This window comes from Haemaphysalis longicornis, unplaced genomic scaffold (assembly GCF_048455015.1).
Source record: "Haemaphysalis longicornis isolate Haplotype H1 unplaced genomic scaffold, Haemaphysalis longicornis Haplotype H1 scaffold_1, whole genome shotgun sequence".
Classification (NCBI taxonomy): Eukaryota; Metazoa; Arthropoda; class Arachnida; order Ixodida; family Ixodidae; genus Haemaphysalis; species Haemaphysalis longicornis.
This window is the reverse complement of record NW_027526203.1, coordinates 154,722,875-154,739,157: the sequence shown is the minus strand read 5'-3', so window position 1 is coordinate 154,739,157 and position 16,283 is coordinate 154,722,875. Positions and strand designations below refer to the sequence as shown.

The 16,283-nt window shown below is 48.1% G+C and overlaps 1 protein-coding gene across 27 annotated transcripts in view; it reads right to left on the bottom strand.

Moving 5' to 3' along the window:
* LOC144138109 (uncharacterized) overlaps positions 1-11,006 on the bottom strand; it is a 118,391-nt gene extending 107,385 nt beyond the window's left edge. For all 27 annotated transcript variants that reach the window (XR_013315839.1, XR_013315842.1, XM_077670236.1 and 24 more), the window contains exons 1-2: positions 10,860-11,006; positions 8,978-9,126 (exon numbers count right to left, since the gene is read on the bottom strand). Coding sequence is in view for 25 of the 27 variants with exons in the window: in XM_077670376.1 (XP_077526502.1) it covers positions 8,978-9,119 (142 nt within the window). In the remaining 2 variants the exon portion in view is untranslated. The remainder of the gene's footprint in view (positions 1-8,977; positions 9,127-10,859) is intronic.
* Between the last annotated feature and the right edge of the window lie 5,277 nt (positions 11,007-16,283).

Here is a 16,283-nt window from a genome sequence, read left to right as displayed (position 1 = left end):
ACAACGAGCCTCCTCTATTGCAGCGCCACCTAACATTTTTCAAATGAAACAGTACAAAAACTTATCAGAGACTCCTTCCAAATAGACAGTTCAACTAAGCAGCAACATTAGACACCCGGATATACCCTCGCATGGAAACGAAACTGGAAGGCGAACAGCTGGCAGCGTAAGGCCGGTTTGAAGCGCTGTCCTCGGCGGAACAGATATCTGGCGACTGGGAGCTACCCTCCTTTTGACTTGCATCTGAAGTTCTTATCGCAGAAATCGGGTTAGGGTGGGGGGAAATCAGGAGCGCCGTGCTTTGTTCGAGGATCAGTCGCGGACGCTTTAGGCGCCATGGCAGGTAGCCTTGAAGTTGGGTAACTGCGTAGTAGCGCTAAATATGAATTTCGCGATGCAGAAACAAAGCCGAAACTGTTGTAAACCGTTTGCGAATGGTCCTGGGGTAAGTAGAACTACCACAGTACTTAGAACAACGTGCGCAAAGGCAATAAAACTGCCTAAAATCATAGAGTAGCTTTGCAACCAGGCACTGCTTGACATTTTCAACCGATTTCTGGGATTATTACTGTCAGAGCACGAACCTGACGATTGAAAATCGTTTGCTAGTTCCCCATTCACGCCCTGATAGCAAAAAACAAGCGCTGGTGCAGAGTAATTACAAGTTGCACGCATTCTCCGTTGGTAGCTGTGACGCGCGATGACCACGCCCCTTTTCCACACCCAGGTGATTCAAAAGCGTGTCAAAAATCACGTTTCCGTTGCAAAAATGAAAACAAAACTGATTTTGAAAGGCCATTTTCTGATCTAACTCCGAACAGCTTTACTTGTTCGAGAAACGCCTGGAACGCTATGAAAAGGCGCTCCCAAAAGTATCGATCAAGTTGATCGATTTTGATAGGCGCGGTAGCGAAACGGCATGACGTACCAATATTCGGCTTCTGGCCTAGTCGTACAAATAAACAACAGTCCCCAGGTTCAGCCAGCTTCAGAATGACGTCGTGTGCCAAAAACACGATATCCTGCAACCACGCCCAAAGTTTCTGTGCTGATGGCGAATTTTCGTAGCATATTCCAAAAACTTGATTGTGTTCATGCTATGGCGCACACGTGCTCTGCGGACTTGGTAATCGGCACAGAAACTTGGCTTAGAAATGACATAGCAAGCTACGAGCTCGGTTTCTCTGATGACTTTACAGTATTCCGTAAGGACAGGAACGTTCCTCAAGGAGGCGGCGTGATGATCGCTGTGAAAAATGCTTTCTAACCATCCATCGTAGCTTGTGACAGTCCCCTTGAGCTTCTTTGGGTAAAAATGTGCTTTGGTCGCTTCACCTGTGTAATTGGTGCATGTTACCGGCCCCCAAACAGTTCCCTCGAGTTTGTGGACCACCTGCATAACTCACTCGAATACATATTCGACAAATTTCCCCAGTGTAGTCTAATCCTTTCTGGAGACTTTAATTTCCCAACAATTTCTTGGGAGACACACCTGTCACCCATTCCAGCGGTAGTGAATGCGCTCGTTTTGCGCACACATTAGGTCTATTTCATCTTTCCCAGCTCGTGCATGAACCAACGCGTGGCCCGCACATACTAGACTTAGTTTTCACGAATACCCCAAGTAACGCCAGTGCCCGAGTTCTAGAAAAAAATCAGCGATCATCATTTTGTACATTGCCTTGTGTCATTTCCCTATCCTGATAAAACGAAAACTGACAAACACATTCTGAACTTCGCAAAGGCAGACACCGACAAAATGAACCGCATGCTCAGTGATTTTGCTGCTCCATATCAAGATTCCTTTACCACACGCACAACTAACCAAAACTGGATAATGTTTCAAAATAAACTGAAAGAAATAGAAAACACCTGCATACCAAAAATAAATATGAAATCAGAAACCAATGCGCCTTGGTTTACGAGAGACGTTAATACAAGTTTAAAAAAAAATAAAAGAGCATTCCGAAAGGCTGCTGGAACCAATTCCGCAACTGATTGGGAAAAGTATAAATTGCTGTCTGCAACTTTGAAGGAAACTATCAAAAGAGCTAAATACCACTATTTCAACGAAATTCTCCCTAATATGTTAAAATGTAATCCCAAAAAATTCTGGCATGCTGTTAATCCGAAGGAAAATCAGGCAGTACCTACCCTTCCTGACAAAAGTGGGGGCGCTCTGTCTCTAGCAGCTTCTTCAGAGCTGTTTAACGCGCACTTCAGTGGCGTGTTTACAGACGAACTCCCTTTCGATACTCTGGTACCTCTTCAATCCCTTGTTATCCCTAATACTAATGACCCGATAATCATATCAAGAAATGGTGTGGTGAAAGCAATTGACCGCCTTCCCCTCAGCTCTAGTCCGGGGCCAGATGGCATTAGCACAAAACTCCTGAAAATGACTGCTCACATGTCGGCCGCTCTATTTTCACTCATTTTTCAACAGTCATTAGTCTACAAGTAGTATACCAGATGATTGGAAAAACGCGCATGTGAAACCTGTACCTAAGGGAGGGGATAATACTAATCCAAACAATTTCCGACCTATTTCCCTAACTTCAGTTTGCTGCAAGATACTCGAGCATATTATATTCACCAACGTCATGGCGCATTTAACCAACATGGATTCAGATATAAGCGATCATGTCAAACCCAACTGTTTGAATTGGTAACTGACCTTCACAAATCCATCCACATGTCCCATTACACAGACGCAATATTCATAGACTTTTCTAAAGCCTTTGATCGCGTGCCTCACAACCGATTAATGTTTAAAGTTCAGCAGTTACAACTCAATAACAAAACTACTCTCTGGATAAAAGAATTTTTGACAAACCGTTCTCAATCAGTAAACATTAATCAGTGCATATCCAGCAGCTGCTGTGTTAAGTCGGGTGTCCCACAGGGGTCAGTCTTGGGTCCCCTTCTGTTTCTAATCTATATTAACGATATAGCATCCGGTATTAACTCCTCTTTGCATCTCTTTGCGGATGACTGCGTTCTTTATAAGCAGATAACTAACATTGATGACGCCATTAGCCTACAGGATGATTTGTTCAAATTAATCGAATGGTGCAATAGATGGCAAATGGAAATCAACGTATCAAAAACCAAACACGACTTTTTCTACCCTCTTAGATACTCCTTCCAATCAGTATTTTGTTGGCAATGGTCGAATCGAAACAGTCTCCTCATTTAAATATCTGGGTATATTTTTTACTTCCGATCTGAGCTGGAGCCCTCACATTGAATACATCACTAACAAGGCCCTTAAAAAACTTGGATTTCTTAAACGCCGCCTTTTTCAAGCGAACAGCAATACCAAACTGCATGCGTACATTTCATTAATAAGATCCACATTAGAATATGCTTCTGTTATCTGGCATCCACACCAAGCGTCCTTTATTAACTCCCTTGAAGCTGTGCAGAACAAAGCTGCAAGATTTATCCTGCGTTCCTACTCTTCTGATACAAGCGTATCTGCTTTGAAACATTCTCTTGATCTGCCTAATCTGGATACCCGAAGGAAATTTTCGCGCTTGTCGTTTTTTCACTCCCTTTACTACTCTGAGTCATCTTTCAGGTCATCTAATATTTTGCCGGCTCATCACATTTCCCCCCCAACTGAGCATGCGCACAAAGTACAGCCGATTTTCGCTACAACCAAAAAATACCAGAACTCCCCCCTTGCTTTATCAATACAGGAATGGAACTTGCTCCCGGCAAGTCTTGTTCATCTGACAGAATCATCTTCCTTTCAAACCACGTTGCATTCATTTATCACCCAATATAGTGACCAGTAAGCCTTACTCACTGTTTTGTTGAAAAAGTGTTTTAAAATGTGCGTTTGTTTGCAGTTGAAGTTGTCTATATAGTGTAATCCTGTAACGTGCACAAAGTTTAGAAATGTTCGATTTTATTGTATGTATGCTTTGCTATTTGACTAAAGTCGATTTTGATCTTACGGGTTGCTCTTGCTAGCACCTTATACATAACCCTGTTGCAGTACTAACTTATTTGCGTTCATACATGCCCTGTTAAACAAAAAAAGGACAAGAGGAAGAACGATCAATGATAGATGTACTCTGTATATCACGTCTCGTTCAACGGTGAAATAGTGTTGTGTTTGTTTTTAACCCCTTCCCCCCCTATGAAATGCCCATCACGGGCCCTTAGGGTACTAAAATAAATAAATAAAAATAAATAAACTGAGCAGTGGGAGTCTGCGCTGACCAGCTCGGCTCCGGAGCAACAACAAGCTCTGGTCAACCGGGCACTGGAATCAGCGCGGGCTCGCGGCCTCCTGGACTTGGGAGGCTGACCGCTTTCACTCTTACTCCTTTCTCTTTAAGATAAATAAACGCTTTTATCTCTCTGATCAGGCGAGTTGCCACCAAGAAGTAAGGCTTCAAGGAATCCGATACCTTTCCATTAATTCAAGCTTTTGTCCTCTCGAGAATCACTTACGTCAACCTCCTGTCTTCTTGGTGAGGAGGACATAAAGATGCTTTATATAATTATTTGAAAGGCGGTTGAGCAAGCCATTGGTCTTCCCATGGGTGCGTCCACAGAGAGGCTGCTTAGCACGGGGCTCTACAACACGGTGGAAGAGCTGATAGAGGGCCATCTTTCTATCCAGAAGCTCCAAACGAGCAAAACTGCGGTGGGTCGCCGCATCCTTCCCCAGTTTTGCTGGGCCGCAAAGAATGTCACTCCGCCTGATGTACTCCTGGACGTTTGCCGACAAGAACTAAAGATGCTTCCTTTGCTTAGAAATATGAACCCCTCACACGATGATGGTCGCCGACAAGCATGGGCTCAGGCGCTCAACACCACCCTCGGTGGGGATCATGCAGTTATCTACACAGACGTTTCCCAACATCGAGGGCAGCAGTACGTTATCATAGCGGCTACCTCAAGAACCAACCTCCTTGCTTGTGCCTCATAAAAAAACCGAAGACATGACGGCAGCAGCCGAGCAGCCATCACCTTGGCTCTCACTCAACCAGGGGTTCATAAGGTAGTCACCGATTCCCAACAAGCCTACCGGAATTACCAGTCGGGTTTGGTGTCCCGACCTGCACTGCGTGTGCTAAAAAACCACTCCCCTAAATAGTTCCATTCAGCTCATCTGGACACCGCTCACGCTTCCATAGAGGGCAGCGAATACGCCCACCAAGCCTGCACTTTTACCCCCCATGCTATGGAGCTGCACGAGGACAGTCAACCGCTTGTCTCATTTAGGGACATAACCCAGCATTATCGCCTTCTGAGACAGACCCTACCTTCGTCTTGCCCTGACCTTTCCATAGAACAACAAACTACCCTACGGCTCTTACAATCCGGCTGCTGCCCGCACCCGACGCGTCTACACTTATTGCACCCGAATCGGTACGACGCTGAATGTAACTTTTGCTAAGAAGTAGGAACACTCTGCAACCTAATTGGGGTGTGCGACGTTAGCCCTGAGCACCCTCCTCTCTTTCCGCCAACTACCGAACAAGAGCACTGGGAGATGCTGCTGTCCAGCCCCTCTCTGCCTACTCAGCTTCAGCTGGTGGACAGAGCACAGGCGGCGCGGCCTGAATATGGGCTACAGCGAAGAAGGAACAACTCCCCTCGGCCGCACTCTGGGCCATTCAGAAATCTGAATAGAAGTATTTCCTTCTCCCCCTCCTCCTCCTACATCTCTGCCGCCGATCTCGTCGCCTACCGTGCGCCATGGTAGAGACGGAGAAGCGAGATCGTCTAACACCGGGTTTGAGCTTTAGTTTTATAAAAAAACGGTTTCCACTCATGTTTTGGTTGTATTGGTTTCCACCAATACAACTCTTCCAACCATTGTCCATGCATCATGCATTAATTTAACCTTACTAAGAATATCTCTTCGAAGCAATGGAGGGTGTGGCTAAGTGCATTTGACTTCTTTCTGGTTTAATATTCGTAGAGCGACGTGAGTGAATTTAAGTTATGTCGCATGGGTAACCGTTGTGGGTGCCATTTACAGCTTTGTTTTCCAACCACATTCACAGGGTGGATTGGTGCGAATTTTTTTTCTTTACAGGGGGTCAGAAATGGTCAGAAATGGCCAAAAAGTCGATTTTGAGAAAATCAAATTTTTGGAATAATTGTACCTTCAAGCCTTAAAAATATGCCTTCAAAATATCAACGCTAAATTCCATCGGGAAATAATCTAAAATCATGTTTTGAAATGCCTCGGGGGCCACGACATACCCCGAATCGGGCAAAAGTTGTTTCAAATTCCCGCGCGGCAGCCAACCGATCGCCGCCATCTTGGTCTGGCATCTAAAGCGTCGGTCGCCCGGTCATCACTTGGATTCCCGGACTAGGGAACCACTCCTACATTATAAGGCTCATTAAATAAACTACTACTACTACTACTCTTGTTTTGAAGCTTGTTTCTTTGTGCGCATTTTGCGACACCTCAAAATGGCGTCGCTTGGATAGAACGACCGCCCTTGCCAGTTTTCCGAAGGCGCCATCTGGGCCGCCAATTGGCGCGCGCGGTTTGAATTCATCATCTGACGCCTCCCATTGATCGTGCGGCTGCTACGTCAGGTTTTTTTTTCCCCCATCATGGCGTCTGCTACGCGCGCCTGACAGAGTCCGCTCTTCTGGCGCAGCACTCGCTTATAGTAGTTTTGCTGGACATTTTCGCGGTTTCTTCGGATTCTTTCATCGCACGCTTTCGTGACTGATGCCAGGAGACGTACGTTTGAAAAGGACGACCCGTCATGCGTACGGGAAGCGATAGCGTCGCCCGCCCGCGTAGTGTGACTTCGGGCCGCTCGACTCAGCCGGATGAACATTGTTCACCGCCTCGTATTACTTCGCCTGTCCCATCGCCTGACCGACTACCTCGGGAGTCCAGACCTGGTCTAAGTACGGCTTGTCAACTTGACACAAGGTATTACACAGCGGAGGAGATCGCCGCGCGTACGGAACACGCAGACGAGATCAAGCGCGGCATGGAGACCAAATCACCAATGCAGCGAAAATTCGACCTCCTTGAAGTGGATATTGAGCACTGGGAGGTAGAATCCGGCACAGATTTTGTCTTAGTGTATGAGCCATGCTGCGCACTTTACTTCATTACCTTTTTTGCCCACGTCGAGTGCGGCAAGTCCGGGCTGGCAGCGCCGGATTTGAGACGGCTGACAGGCAGTATGGACTCGCCGTGAGGCTCAAGGTGACGTGCTCGGTTTACGAACATCGCGTGGAGCGTTTTTCGTCACCAAAGACCGAAGGATCTGGCAACATCACTCCTTTCGAGGTGAACATTGCTGCGCCAACGACCCGGCTGCCAGCAATGTTGCCAGACATAACAGTTTTCTTGCCAAAATAAAAGAAAAAGCACATCGGGTGCTGGCCCCGCGGAAGTCCGCTATAATCGTTTCGACTGAATGTTTATAGCGGACTTCCGCGGGGCCAGCACCCGATGTGCTTTTTCTTTTATTTTGGCAAGAAAACTTATGTCTGGCAACATTGCTGGCAGCCAGGTCGTTGGCGCAGCCAAGCCAAGCCAGTGCCAGTGGCTTTTATTTGTGCGACCAGCGGCATGAGCGGCAGGGTACCTGATTTCACTGTCGGATAAATTAAGCGTAATTAGCGCTGTTGAACATGGGTGAAAAACTGTCAACATGGTCAGAAGTACAGGCCTGTCTAAGCAGACGGTCCGCTCTACCGTCAAGAACAAGGCCGCTGCCGATAAACGCGACTCCGGTGAGATTGAAAACAGGGCTATCGAATACTCGAAGTGGTGCACTTGGAGGCGAGTCTACCCTCGTCAGTTTTTTTAATGTAATAAAAAACTCGGGTTGAGTGAAGTTCGGGTTTTATTATTCCCACGCATGCATCGTTCCTGTTCCGTTCGGTGAAAAAGGTAAGAAATGCCTCAAGTAGGGGGGTTGTTCCGCATCCGTTGTGTGCAATCTGCCGGTAACCGTGCGCAGTCCAACTGGTCTAACTTTCGATTTTACAGCTGTCCGCCATCAGATTATTTCATTACAGCTGTTTAAATTACCAGACTAAAATCGCTAAAAATGTAAGCTGCCTTGAGGCAACGTCAGGCAGCGATCCGATTTGTTGACAAACGGTTTCGGGAAAACCTGCCTCGTCGTGAGGGGATTTAAAAGAGCCTAGCTAATGCTGATGGCCACGCCTGATGTTTTATAGCTGCTTAATAATTGCGCCTAGTTATATTCTTGCTTGATTTGTTCAGCTCATCATGCGTCCTTACACGCTTGACCGCATGCGCTAGGCCTTTTCCAAGTGCCGGTGCAAAGCTTTGGAAACGGTGTTTACGCGATTCTTTGCCCTCACGGGAACACTGTGCAGAGGTGCTGCAGGCGTGTAGAAAGAACAAAGTGTATGTACTATGCATATGCAATATCGGTCAAAGTACCCACTTTAGGGCTCATACTCCTCCTCCTCCTCCTCCTCCTCCTCCTCCTCCTCCTCCTCCTCCCCCCTCTCCCCTCACCCCCCCCCCCCCCCCCCCCCCCGTGTCGGATACTGCATACTTCGGCTACAGCGGACGTTTTTTTCCGGATTCAGAGGGTCCGTTGTAACGGGCGTAGACTGTACGGGTTACGGGTTTCTGCGGGTTACGTTGAGAGGCAGTCGATGTCTTGCGCAGGGTTACAGAAGAGCCAGAGAGCCGACAGAAAAAAAGAACCAGAACCAGAAATTTGACATAGAAAGAACCAGCCAATCGGACGACACTGACAGCATAATCAACGGGAGAATAAAATGCCGGCTGCAGGCAAAATAAATTCTTGGTATCAACGTAGCGCTTAGCAGATTGTTAGTTGCTAACACACACACCTCATCACTAGTCACACAGCCATAAAACCACAATTAGGCAAAATCAAAAACCTTCAGGATGTATGCAGTGCTTGGCCCTTTTCTCTTTCAGCAATGCGCGGTTCTATGGCAGCCCATGGCAGACCCATACCTTGTAGCAAATCTTGTGCAGGGTCTGGACAATGCCACTGCAGGGTCTGGACAATGCCATGTGCAGGCAAGCTGCACATGGTGGCGGGACACGCTGGCAAGGCTGGCTGGCAGCAGCCTGGCCCACATGCTGGACTGTGCATCGATGCCCTGCGAGCGGGGGGGAGAAGGGAACAAACCATGTGTTGACAACCTGGCCCTTTACACCAGTCATCTTCATTACGTTGTGTTTTACTTTGTTTATTTTTACTGAAATGTTCTTTTACTTCCATGTCACTTTCATGTAATCACTATTGTTTGGCGCTCTTTGCCCTTAGTCGGCCTTGCGCCATTAAACTCTAAACATCATCATCATCATCATCATCGGAACAAACCATGCACAACACAATGCACAATGCACAAATGCACAACACAAAAAGGCCACATCATAGCAACGGCACTGCTTTTTATGTAAACACCACGAGAATCTCTCCTCATTGAATCTGACACATTCTGAATAGTTTCCGGGGATTGAATCTGAAATAAAATCTCTTCCCAATCACTTTGTGTTAACTTCACAGTCAATCAATGTGCTCCATGAATGAATAAACAGCACCCACTTGGAATGCCATTTTCACTAGCACAACAGTGGAAGTGGGTTTGAGCCTCGCAGCAGCTTAGGGAGCAAGGAATAATGCTGTTTTGGAGTAGCTTTGAAGCAATAAAATGGGAATTTCAGAGCAGATTTGGAGCGTCCAAAAACCAGTTTTGGAGCCGTGCAAATCTGTTTGGGAGCAGATTTCTACACAAACATCATTTATTTGCAATTCTTGATTTCTTGCAAACACAGGCACACACAAAAAAATAAAGTTCAAATTGTTCTTACGCAATGAAATGTGTGTTCCGATAATCAAAACATGACAGCTGACAGAGCAGTAACTAATAGAAAACCAGAGATAAGCAAAGCTTTGAATGGCTACATTCAAAGCTTTTCATTTCTTTTCATGTCTTTTCATTTTCGCTCGTGCGCATGTGTGCCCCATCTTGAAAGAGCTGTCGTCCTGTACAAACACACTAATCAGCTCCAACGAGAGTGAATACAGCCTGTAAACATAAGCACGCTTGAAGTGATAATTGCATTAGCCAGGCCTCTGTGCGATTACACGAAAAAGAGCTCGCCTTTCTTGATTGCTCGTTGATTGTAAGAGCGAGCACTGTTTTTTTTTTTTTTTTCCCGTGTTTGAACGTGTGACGTTTTTCAGATAATGTGTGCGCATGTTCAGTATCGAAGAGCTTTTTCTTCTACAGCGCTCGTTCTGTCTGCCTTCTTTTTTTGTGTATTTGTCCAGCCGCGCCGGTTCGCCAAAATGTTTGAGCAACTCGCCAAACTTTCCACCCTTCAGCCAAGCCGCAAAACGAAATGTTATTAGCAGCATGCTGCCCTTTCGGATAAACGGCACACAGGCACAGCTAGTTTTCTTGCCACGAGGCGTAGCAATACGAATGCAATGCCGGCACGAGTGTCGACAAGCACCAAACGTTCCCCACAGTCGCTGCGCAGTTTGAACACGGCCACTACATGACATCTCTTTCATCCAGCGGCCGTAGTTTGAACACTGGCGCGTTCAATGTTACGCCCAGGCAGTCGGGCCTAATTTAGCAAGCCAGCTCGCGCATATCCACGGGCAACACAACCGCTGCGCCACATTGCACGGGCAGACTCGACCCGCAGCCACGCCCACAAACTAAAAGAAGGCACACTGCACAACGCGCAAAGTTGCGAGTGGCATTAACTGCGTCTTGTAGAGAAACAAACAATCAGAGATGCACGTGCTGACAAGACCGTGCAGAGTCGCGGTTTGCAAGCCGTAACAGCCCCGTTTCACAGTATAAATTGCACGCACCTGAACTACGCAGCGCTTTTTCCTCCGTCCTTGTTACTTTTTGGTGGCACAGCCCAGAGCACGAACACAACACCACAATATTATCTCTATGCAATGCACACAGACACACGTGTCGCACTGCCTCAAAAAACGCTCCGCGCGTGGGTGCCGCCGATTGTTTCAAGAAGCCAAAACTTTTTCTCGGCTGTTCCAAACTCTGCTTCTCCCCCCTCGCGCCCCAAACATAATCAGCGCTTCAAAAACGCAGAATTGTTAATAAATCATCCGCATTCCTCAAAAATTTTAGAATTAGTTTATTTGGAGTCTTTACAAGCAGCTTATAAGATACGTATTCGGCGGAGATAAAAAGAGCGCGAGTTTTGAATCTCCGTCCGTATCCCAGGCCACATTCCGAAGTCACAAGCGCAAAGAAAAAGACAAAGAATACGTTTAATTCCACCGTGTGGAACTGACCTCCCTAGTGGGCTTGCTCGCTGGGAGGAGGTCTTGCTGCGGAGGCTTCGAGTTGGGGTGGCGTTATCCCCAGCAGTTACTCACGCTTGGCCTGCCCGATACCACGCCCCGTTTGCGGACACCTGCCCCTTCTGTGTGACTCCTGCGCCAGAAGCTCACGTTGAACACCTGTTGCGGACTTGTTCAGGTCTTAGAAACGCCAAAATCCAACACCTCCGAGGCACAGGGCTCCATCCTGGGAGACCCCCCGATCCCGATATGGGGACCCCACTACCGGTCTCTTATACCCCTGTCACACGGGCACTTTCAATCGCGATTGAAGTGAATCGCGATCGAGTTTTCGAGCGCGCTCGGCGTACTGCCGCTGCTACACGGCACATTTCAATCGCGATTGAGAAGTTGCACGGGTTGCGCTCGTGTTCGCCAGATGGCGCTAACCATGTACTTGCGGCTAAGTCTGGTAACTTCGCGCGGTCGTAGGTATACGTAACTATGTAAATATTACCTCGCGCTTATTTGGGTCAAGTTATTTGACACAATTTGTGGCGTTAGTTGAAGTTGTCACATTCGGTGCCATTACTGAGCGGGGACGAGAGTATCGCCGCTTTCGTTCGATCGCGCTTGGAAGCCTCGATCGCGCTTGAGAAACCAGGATTGAGTTCGAGCGGGATCGAGCTCGATCGCGATTGAAACTGCCGTGTAGCAGGTGCCCGATCCGGATTGAGCTCGATCCGGATCGACTCAATCGCGATTGAAAGTGCCCGTGTGACAGGGGTATTAATTAGCTTTCTGCGTGCAACTGATGCAATGTTGTACCTATAAACCTCCCTGTTATGCCGTAGGGCAATCTATCGCATTAAAAAAAAAATTGCGTTCAACTTGCTACACCAGCTGTGAAGAATAAAATGGGAATGAAAACATGTGGAAGTTTAAACGCTCGGCCATTGGTTTGAAACAACTTCGTCCAGCTCTCTGCTGCACGGGCAGGCACTAATTCGCGGGGAACGTCCAAGTGTTCACCGCCCCCGTTCTCCTTCTCCCTCCTGACTCGAAATTTTTGTTCTGGCGGCCATTGGGAGAGCAAATGCATTTGACCCAGTGGTGGCTCCCGTTTTACAATTGCACCTTGGGCTGTTCCCGGCGGAGTGCAGCTTCGCTATTAGCTGTGGGGTCGGAGCACCGACAGGTTAGCTAGCTGTAAAAATTGGCGCATGTGTAGTAGGTTACCAGAAATGAACAGAGCTCACTAAAAGTTTCAGGGCATAGTGAGAGTACCTCCAGACAGACTAGTGGTGTGCGTAAGGACGCATCCGCTCAATAACACTTTAGCCCTTCCCCTTTTCGTTCGCTTCCATACAGCTAAACCTAGATGTAACGAAGTTGACAAAAGGTCGCAATATTTCGTTGCAATATTTCGTTGCAATATTTCCTCGAGCGACTAATGAACTCACATTTCTAGCGAACTTTAACACAGGACGAAGAAATAAAAGACGAAACGAACATTGCGGCGTTTCATTTCCGCGTAATCATGTGCTTGTTTGTTTGTTTTTTCGAATCATGTACATATATGCGTGTTTTCCTGTTCCCTTTTGCATAAACCAAGTTGAAGTCTGGCGTGTGTTTTGTCTTTTCTTTCTTCGTCCTGTGTTAAAGTTCGCTAGAAGTATGAGTTCATTAGTCGGTAACCAACTCTCCCAACTCTCTGCTTTAATTCTCCTCGAGCGCACGCACCGTCTCCGATGTCATGGCAGCTGGTGCTGCTGAAAGCACTGAAGAGACTGAGGATGTCACAACAAAAAGCCGTTCGATGCTTTATGAAGCGCTTCTGCCAGCGGATGTTCTCCGCCAATATGGCTTTGATATTGAAGGACACGTAGTTGAACTGGTGCAAACGATGTCTCTTGTATAGAACGCAGTGCTAGTTGGTGCCTCCAAAACGAAAATGAAAACAAAAATCACTCTTTTTTTGCCAAGGAGGCAGCTAGGCGGAAAGTAGATTTAATGCATGCAATAAAATGATTGCTTTGGGTAAGGTCATAGCATAATTTATGTGTTCGTTTCGTTATGTGGGAATGTCAGGGGGGGGGGGGAAGTCCCGCGTATTGCGAACTCGCTACAGAAATATTCGTTAAAGACGGTTCGGCTATATCGAATTATTGGATATATCGAACTAATCGCGGCGCATATTACAGTTCGCAACTGGGTTTGACTGTGCGTGAGTCTCTTCCTTCGCTTTCGTTTCTTCGTCTTAGGAACCGAAATACGTCAGCAACACAGGTTGGGACACGCCACAGCTTCTCTTAAATCAGGGTGGCTGGTGTGCAGCTGGGCTACTCACGTGCCATCACCTTCAGGTGTCACGTGGCACGCATTGTTCTGCAACGTTTACGCTTAAAACTCGTAGCTCTGTGAATTTTGTGAAACGGGCACATTCCGCCTTGCCCCACACGGGGCACCTTGAGTAATCTTGGTGACGGTGTTGGCGACACCGCGGACCCAGAGCCCCAACACTCACGCTGTAACCGACCATGGTAATGGGTTTTAAGGTGAAGGGTAGAAACCTCAAACGGTGGCCGTCGGAGCCCAGGTGAATCTCTGGCGGATGGGCTCCCTGTCTGTTTACCAGGCAGGGAGCTCCGGGACCTCTTTGCCCATCAGGGTAAAGTCAAAGAAGAACGTACCCCCGTGTCTTGCTTCTATACTATGATATATGGCATTTTCAACCCCCCCCCCCCAAAAAACGTGATCGGCCCCCGAAAAGGGGCCGCACCGAAGTTTCTTTTCCTCCTTTGCAATCAATCTCTCTCCCAAAGCCTGATAATTTCTCGCGGTTATTGATCATGGAATCTCTTGACAAGACCAAGCCCATCACTTCCCAGTCTGTGTTTCTAATCTCCAAGTTTCTTGAAAGCCTTATCGGAAAGTCGTACAAGGCTAAGAAACCCACAACGGGAGAAGTTTTGATAGAAGTAGAAAACAAACAACAATCCTCTAACCTCCTCAAGCAAACCCGCATGGTAGATGTTGATATCAAGGTCACGCCCCATCGCAGCCTCAATAGCTGCCAGGGCGTGATCTCTGATCGGGATCTAATGAATGAGACTGAAGCAGATCTGCTCGAGGGCCTCCGAGATCAGAGCGTGACAGCAGTGAGGCGAATCACCATACGCCGAAATGATGAAATAATTCCAACCAAGCACACAATCTTGACACTTGACTGCTCAAACCTTCCTGAGTCGGGCAACACAGGTTTCTTGAGATGTCCAATCCGACCCTACGTGCCGAACCCACGCCGCTGTTTCAAGTGTCAGCGGTTTGGGCACGGCACAACCTCTTGTCGTGGTAAATTGACGTGCGCAAAATGTGCAGCACATGATCATCTAACTGACAATTGTAAATCCGAGAACTTCACCTGTGCGAACTGCCAGGGACCACACGCTGCCTATTCTAGGAGCTGTGAAAAGTTCAGACAGGAAAAACAGATCATTGCCTTGAAAGCCAACGAAAACATCACCTTCCCAGAGGCGCGAAAGAGGTTCGCCTCGTTCCCCCTGGGGAGGTACGCCGACGCAGCTCGCCGGGGGGCGGAGCGGCGTCTTGTTTCGGCGGGGACCCAGTACCGCGAGTCGGACTTGGTCCCGTCGCCGCCACCCCCTGGGTTGCCTCTGGCAGCCCAACCCGCCTCCGCACCGCTCGCTGAGCCAGCAGCGGTTGTGGTGGCAACCTCTTCCGTCGGGACCGGTGCCGCTCCCGTCCCTGCCTCCCCGTCTTCCAGTGCGTTGGAGGGTGCCGGGGGGATGGACACCACGGGCCCCGCACCGGCTCCCACCGCCACCGCACCGCCCGTGCCACTCCTGCTGCCCCCGACACCCACGGCGGTGGCGGCTCAAACGAAGGGCCCCCGAAGGGGGCCAAGTCCTGCAACGCAGCGCAAGGAACGGCCTCCGACGTCCAAGCCTAGAGAAAGGCCCAAAAAGCCCAATCCAAGAGTCACAGCGCCGAAAGACGACACATAAACATACACACTCCAGTAGCTCTAACACATCATAATTGGAAGACAAAATATCGTTCAATGGAACTGCAGAGGCCTTCTGAATAATCTTGACGACGTTTATGAGATTCTGCATGCCAATTAGCCAAGTGTAATGTGTGTCCAGGAAACACATCTGAATTCCAAACACACAAATTGCTTGAATAGTTACCTGGTATACAGAAAGGACAGGGATGGCTGCACACACTCTTCTAGCGGTGTGGCCATAATCGCCCGAAAATCCTTAGCATGCCACCCTGTCACCTTGAACACCGTCCTTGAGGCTGTAGCCATCCGCACAATAATTTTTAATAGGTTGATAACGGTATGCTCCATTTACATTCGTCCTGATTATGCACTCTTGAGCTCTGTCTTCGAGGCGCTGGTCGACCAGCTGCCCGAACCGTACTTTCTAACAGGCGACCTTAATGCACAACACTCTCTTTGGGGCTCCTCCAGAACGGATGCCCGAGGTCACCTGATAGAGAAATTCCTTACATCTTCAGGAGCATGCCTTTTCAAAAATAAACATCCTACATACCATAACATATATAGGTCACAACACATACTCACATTGGTTCTGCAATTCTCTTTCCATGTCTTGAGTGGGGTGTGGGCACGGACCCATATGGTAGTGACCATTTCCCCGCTTCATTAACGTTTATAGGTACAGGCCCGAGCAGTCCATCTTCCCATAAAAGGTTTAATGAAGCAAGAGCTAACTGGAATACATTTACAGAGACATCCAAACTACACCACACATCCATAGGACACCTACACGTTGAAGAAGCTACCCAACTGCTCACGGCGCACATCCTCGACGCCGCCGAAAAGTCCATTCCCCACGCCTCTGGTGCCCCGCGTAACTAGCGGAGGCCGTGGTGGAATGAGGACTGTAGGCGGGCGCGAGAGGCCCAGAACAAGGCGTGGGGTGTCCTTCG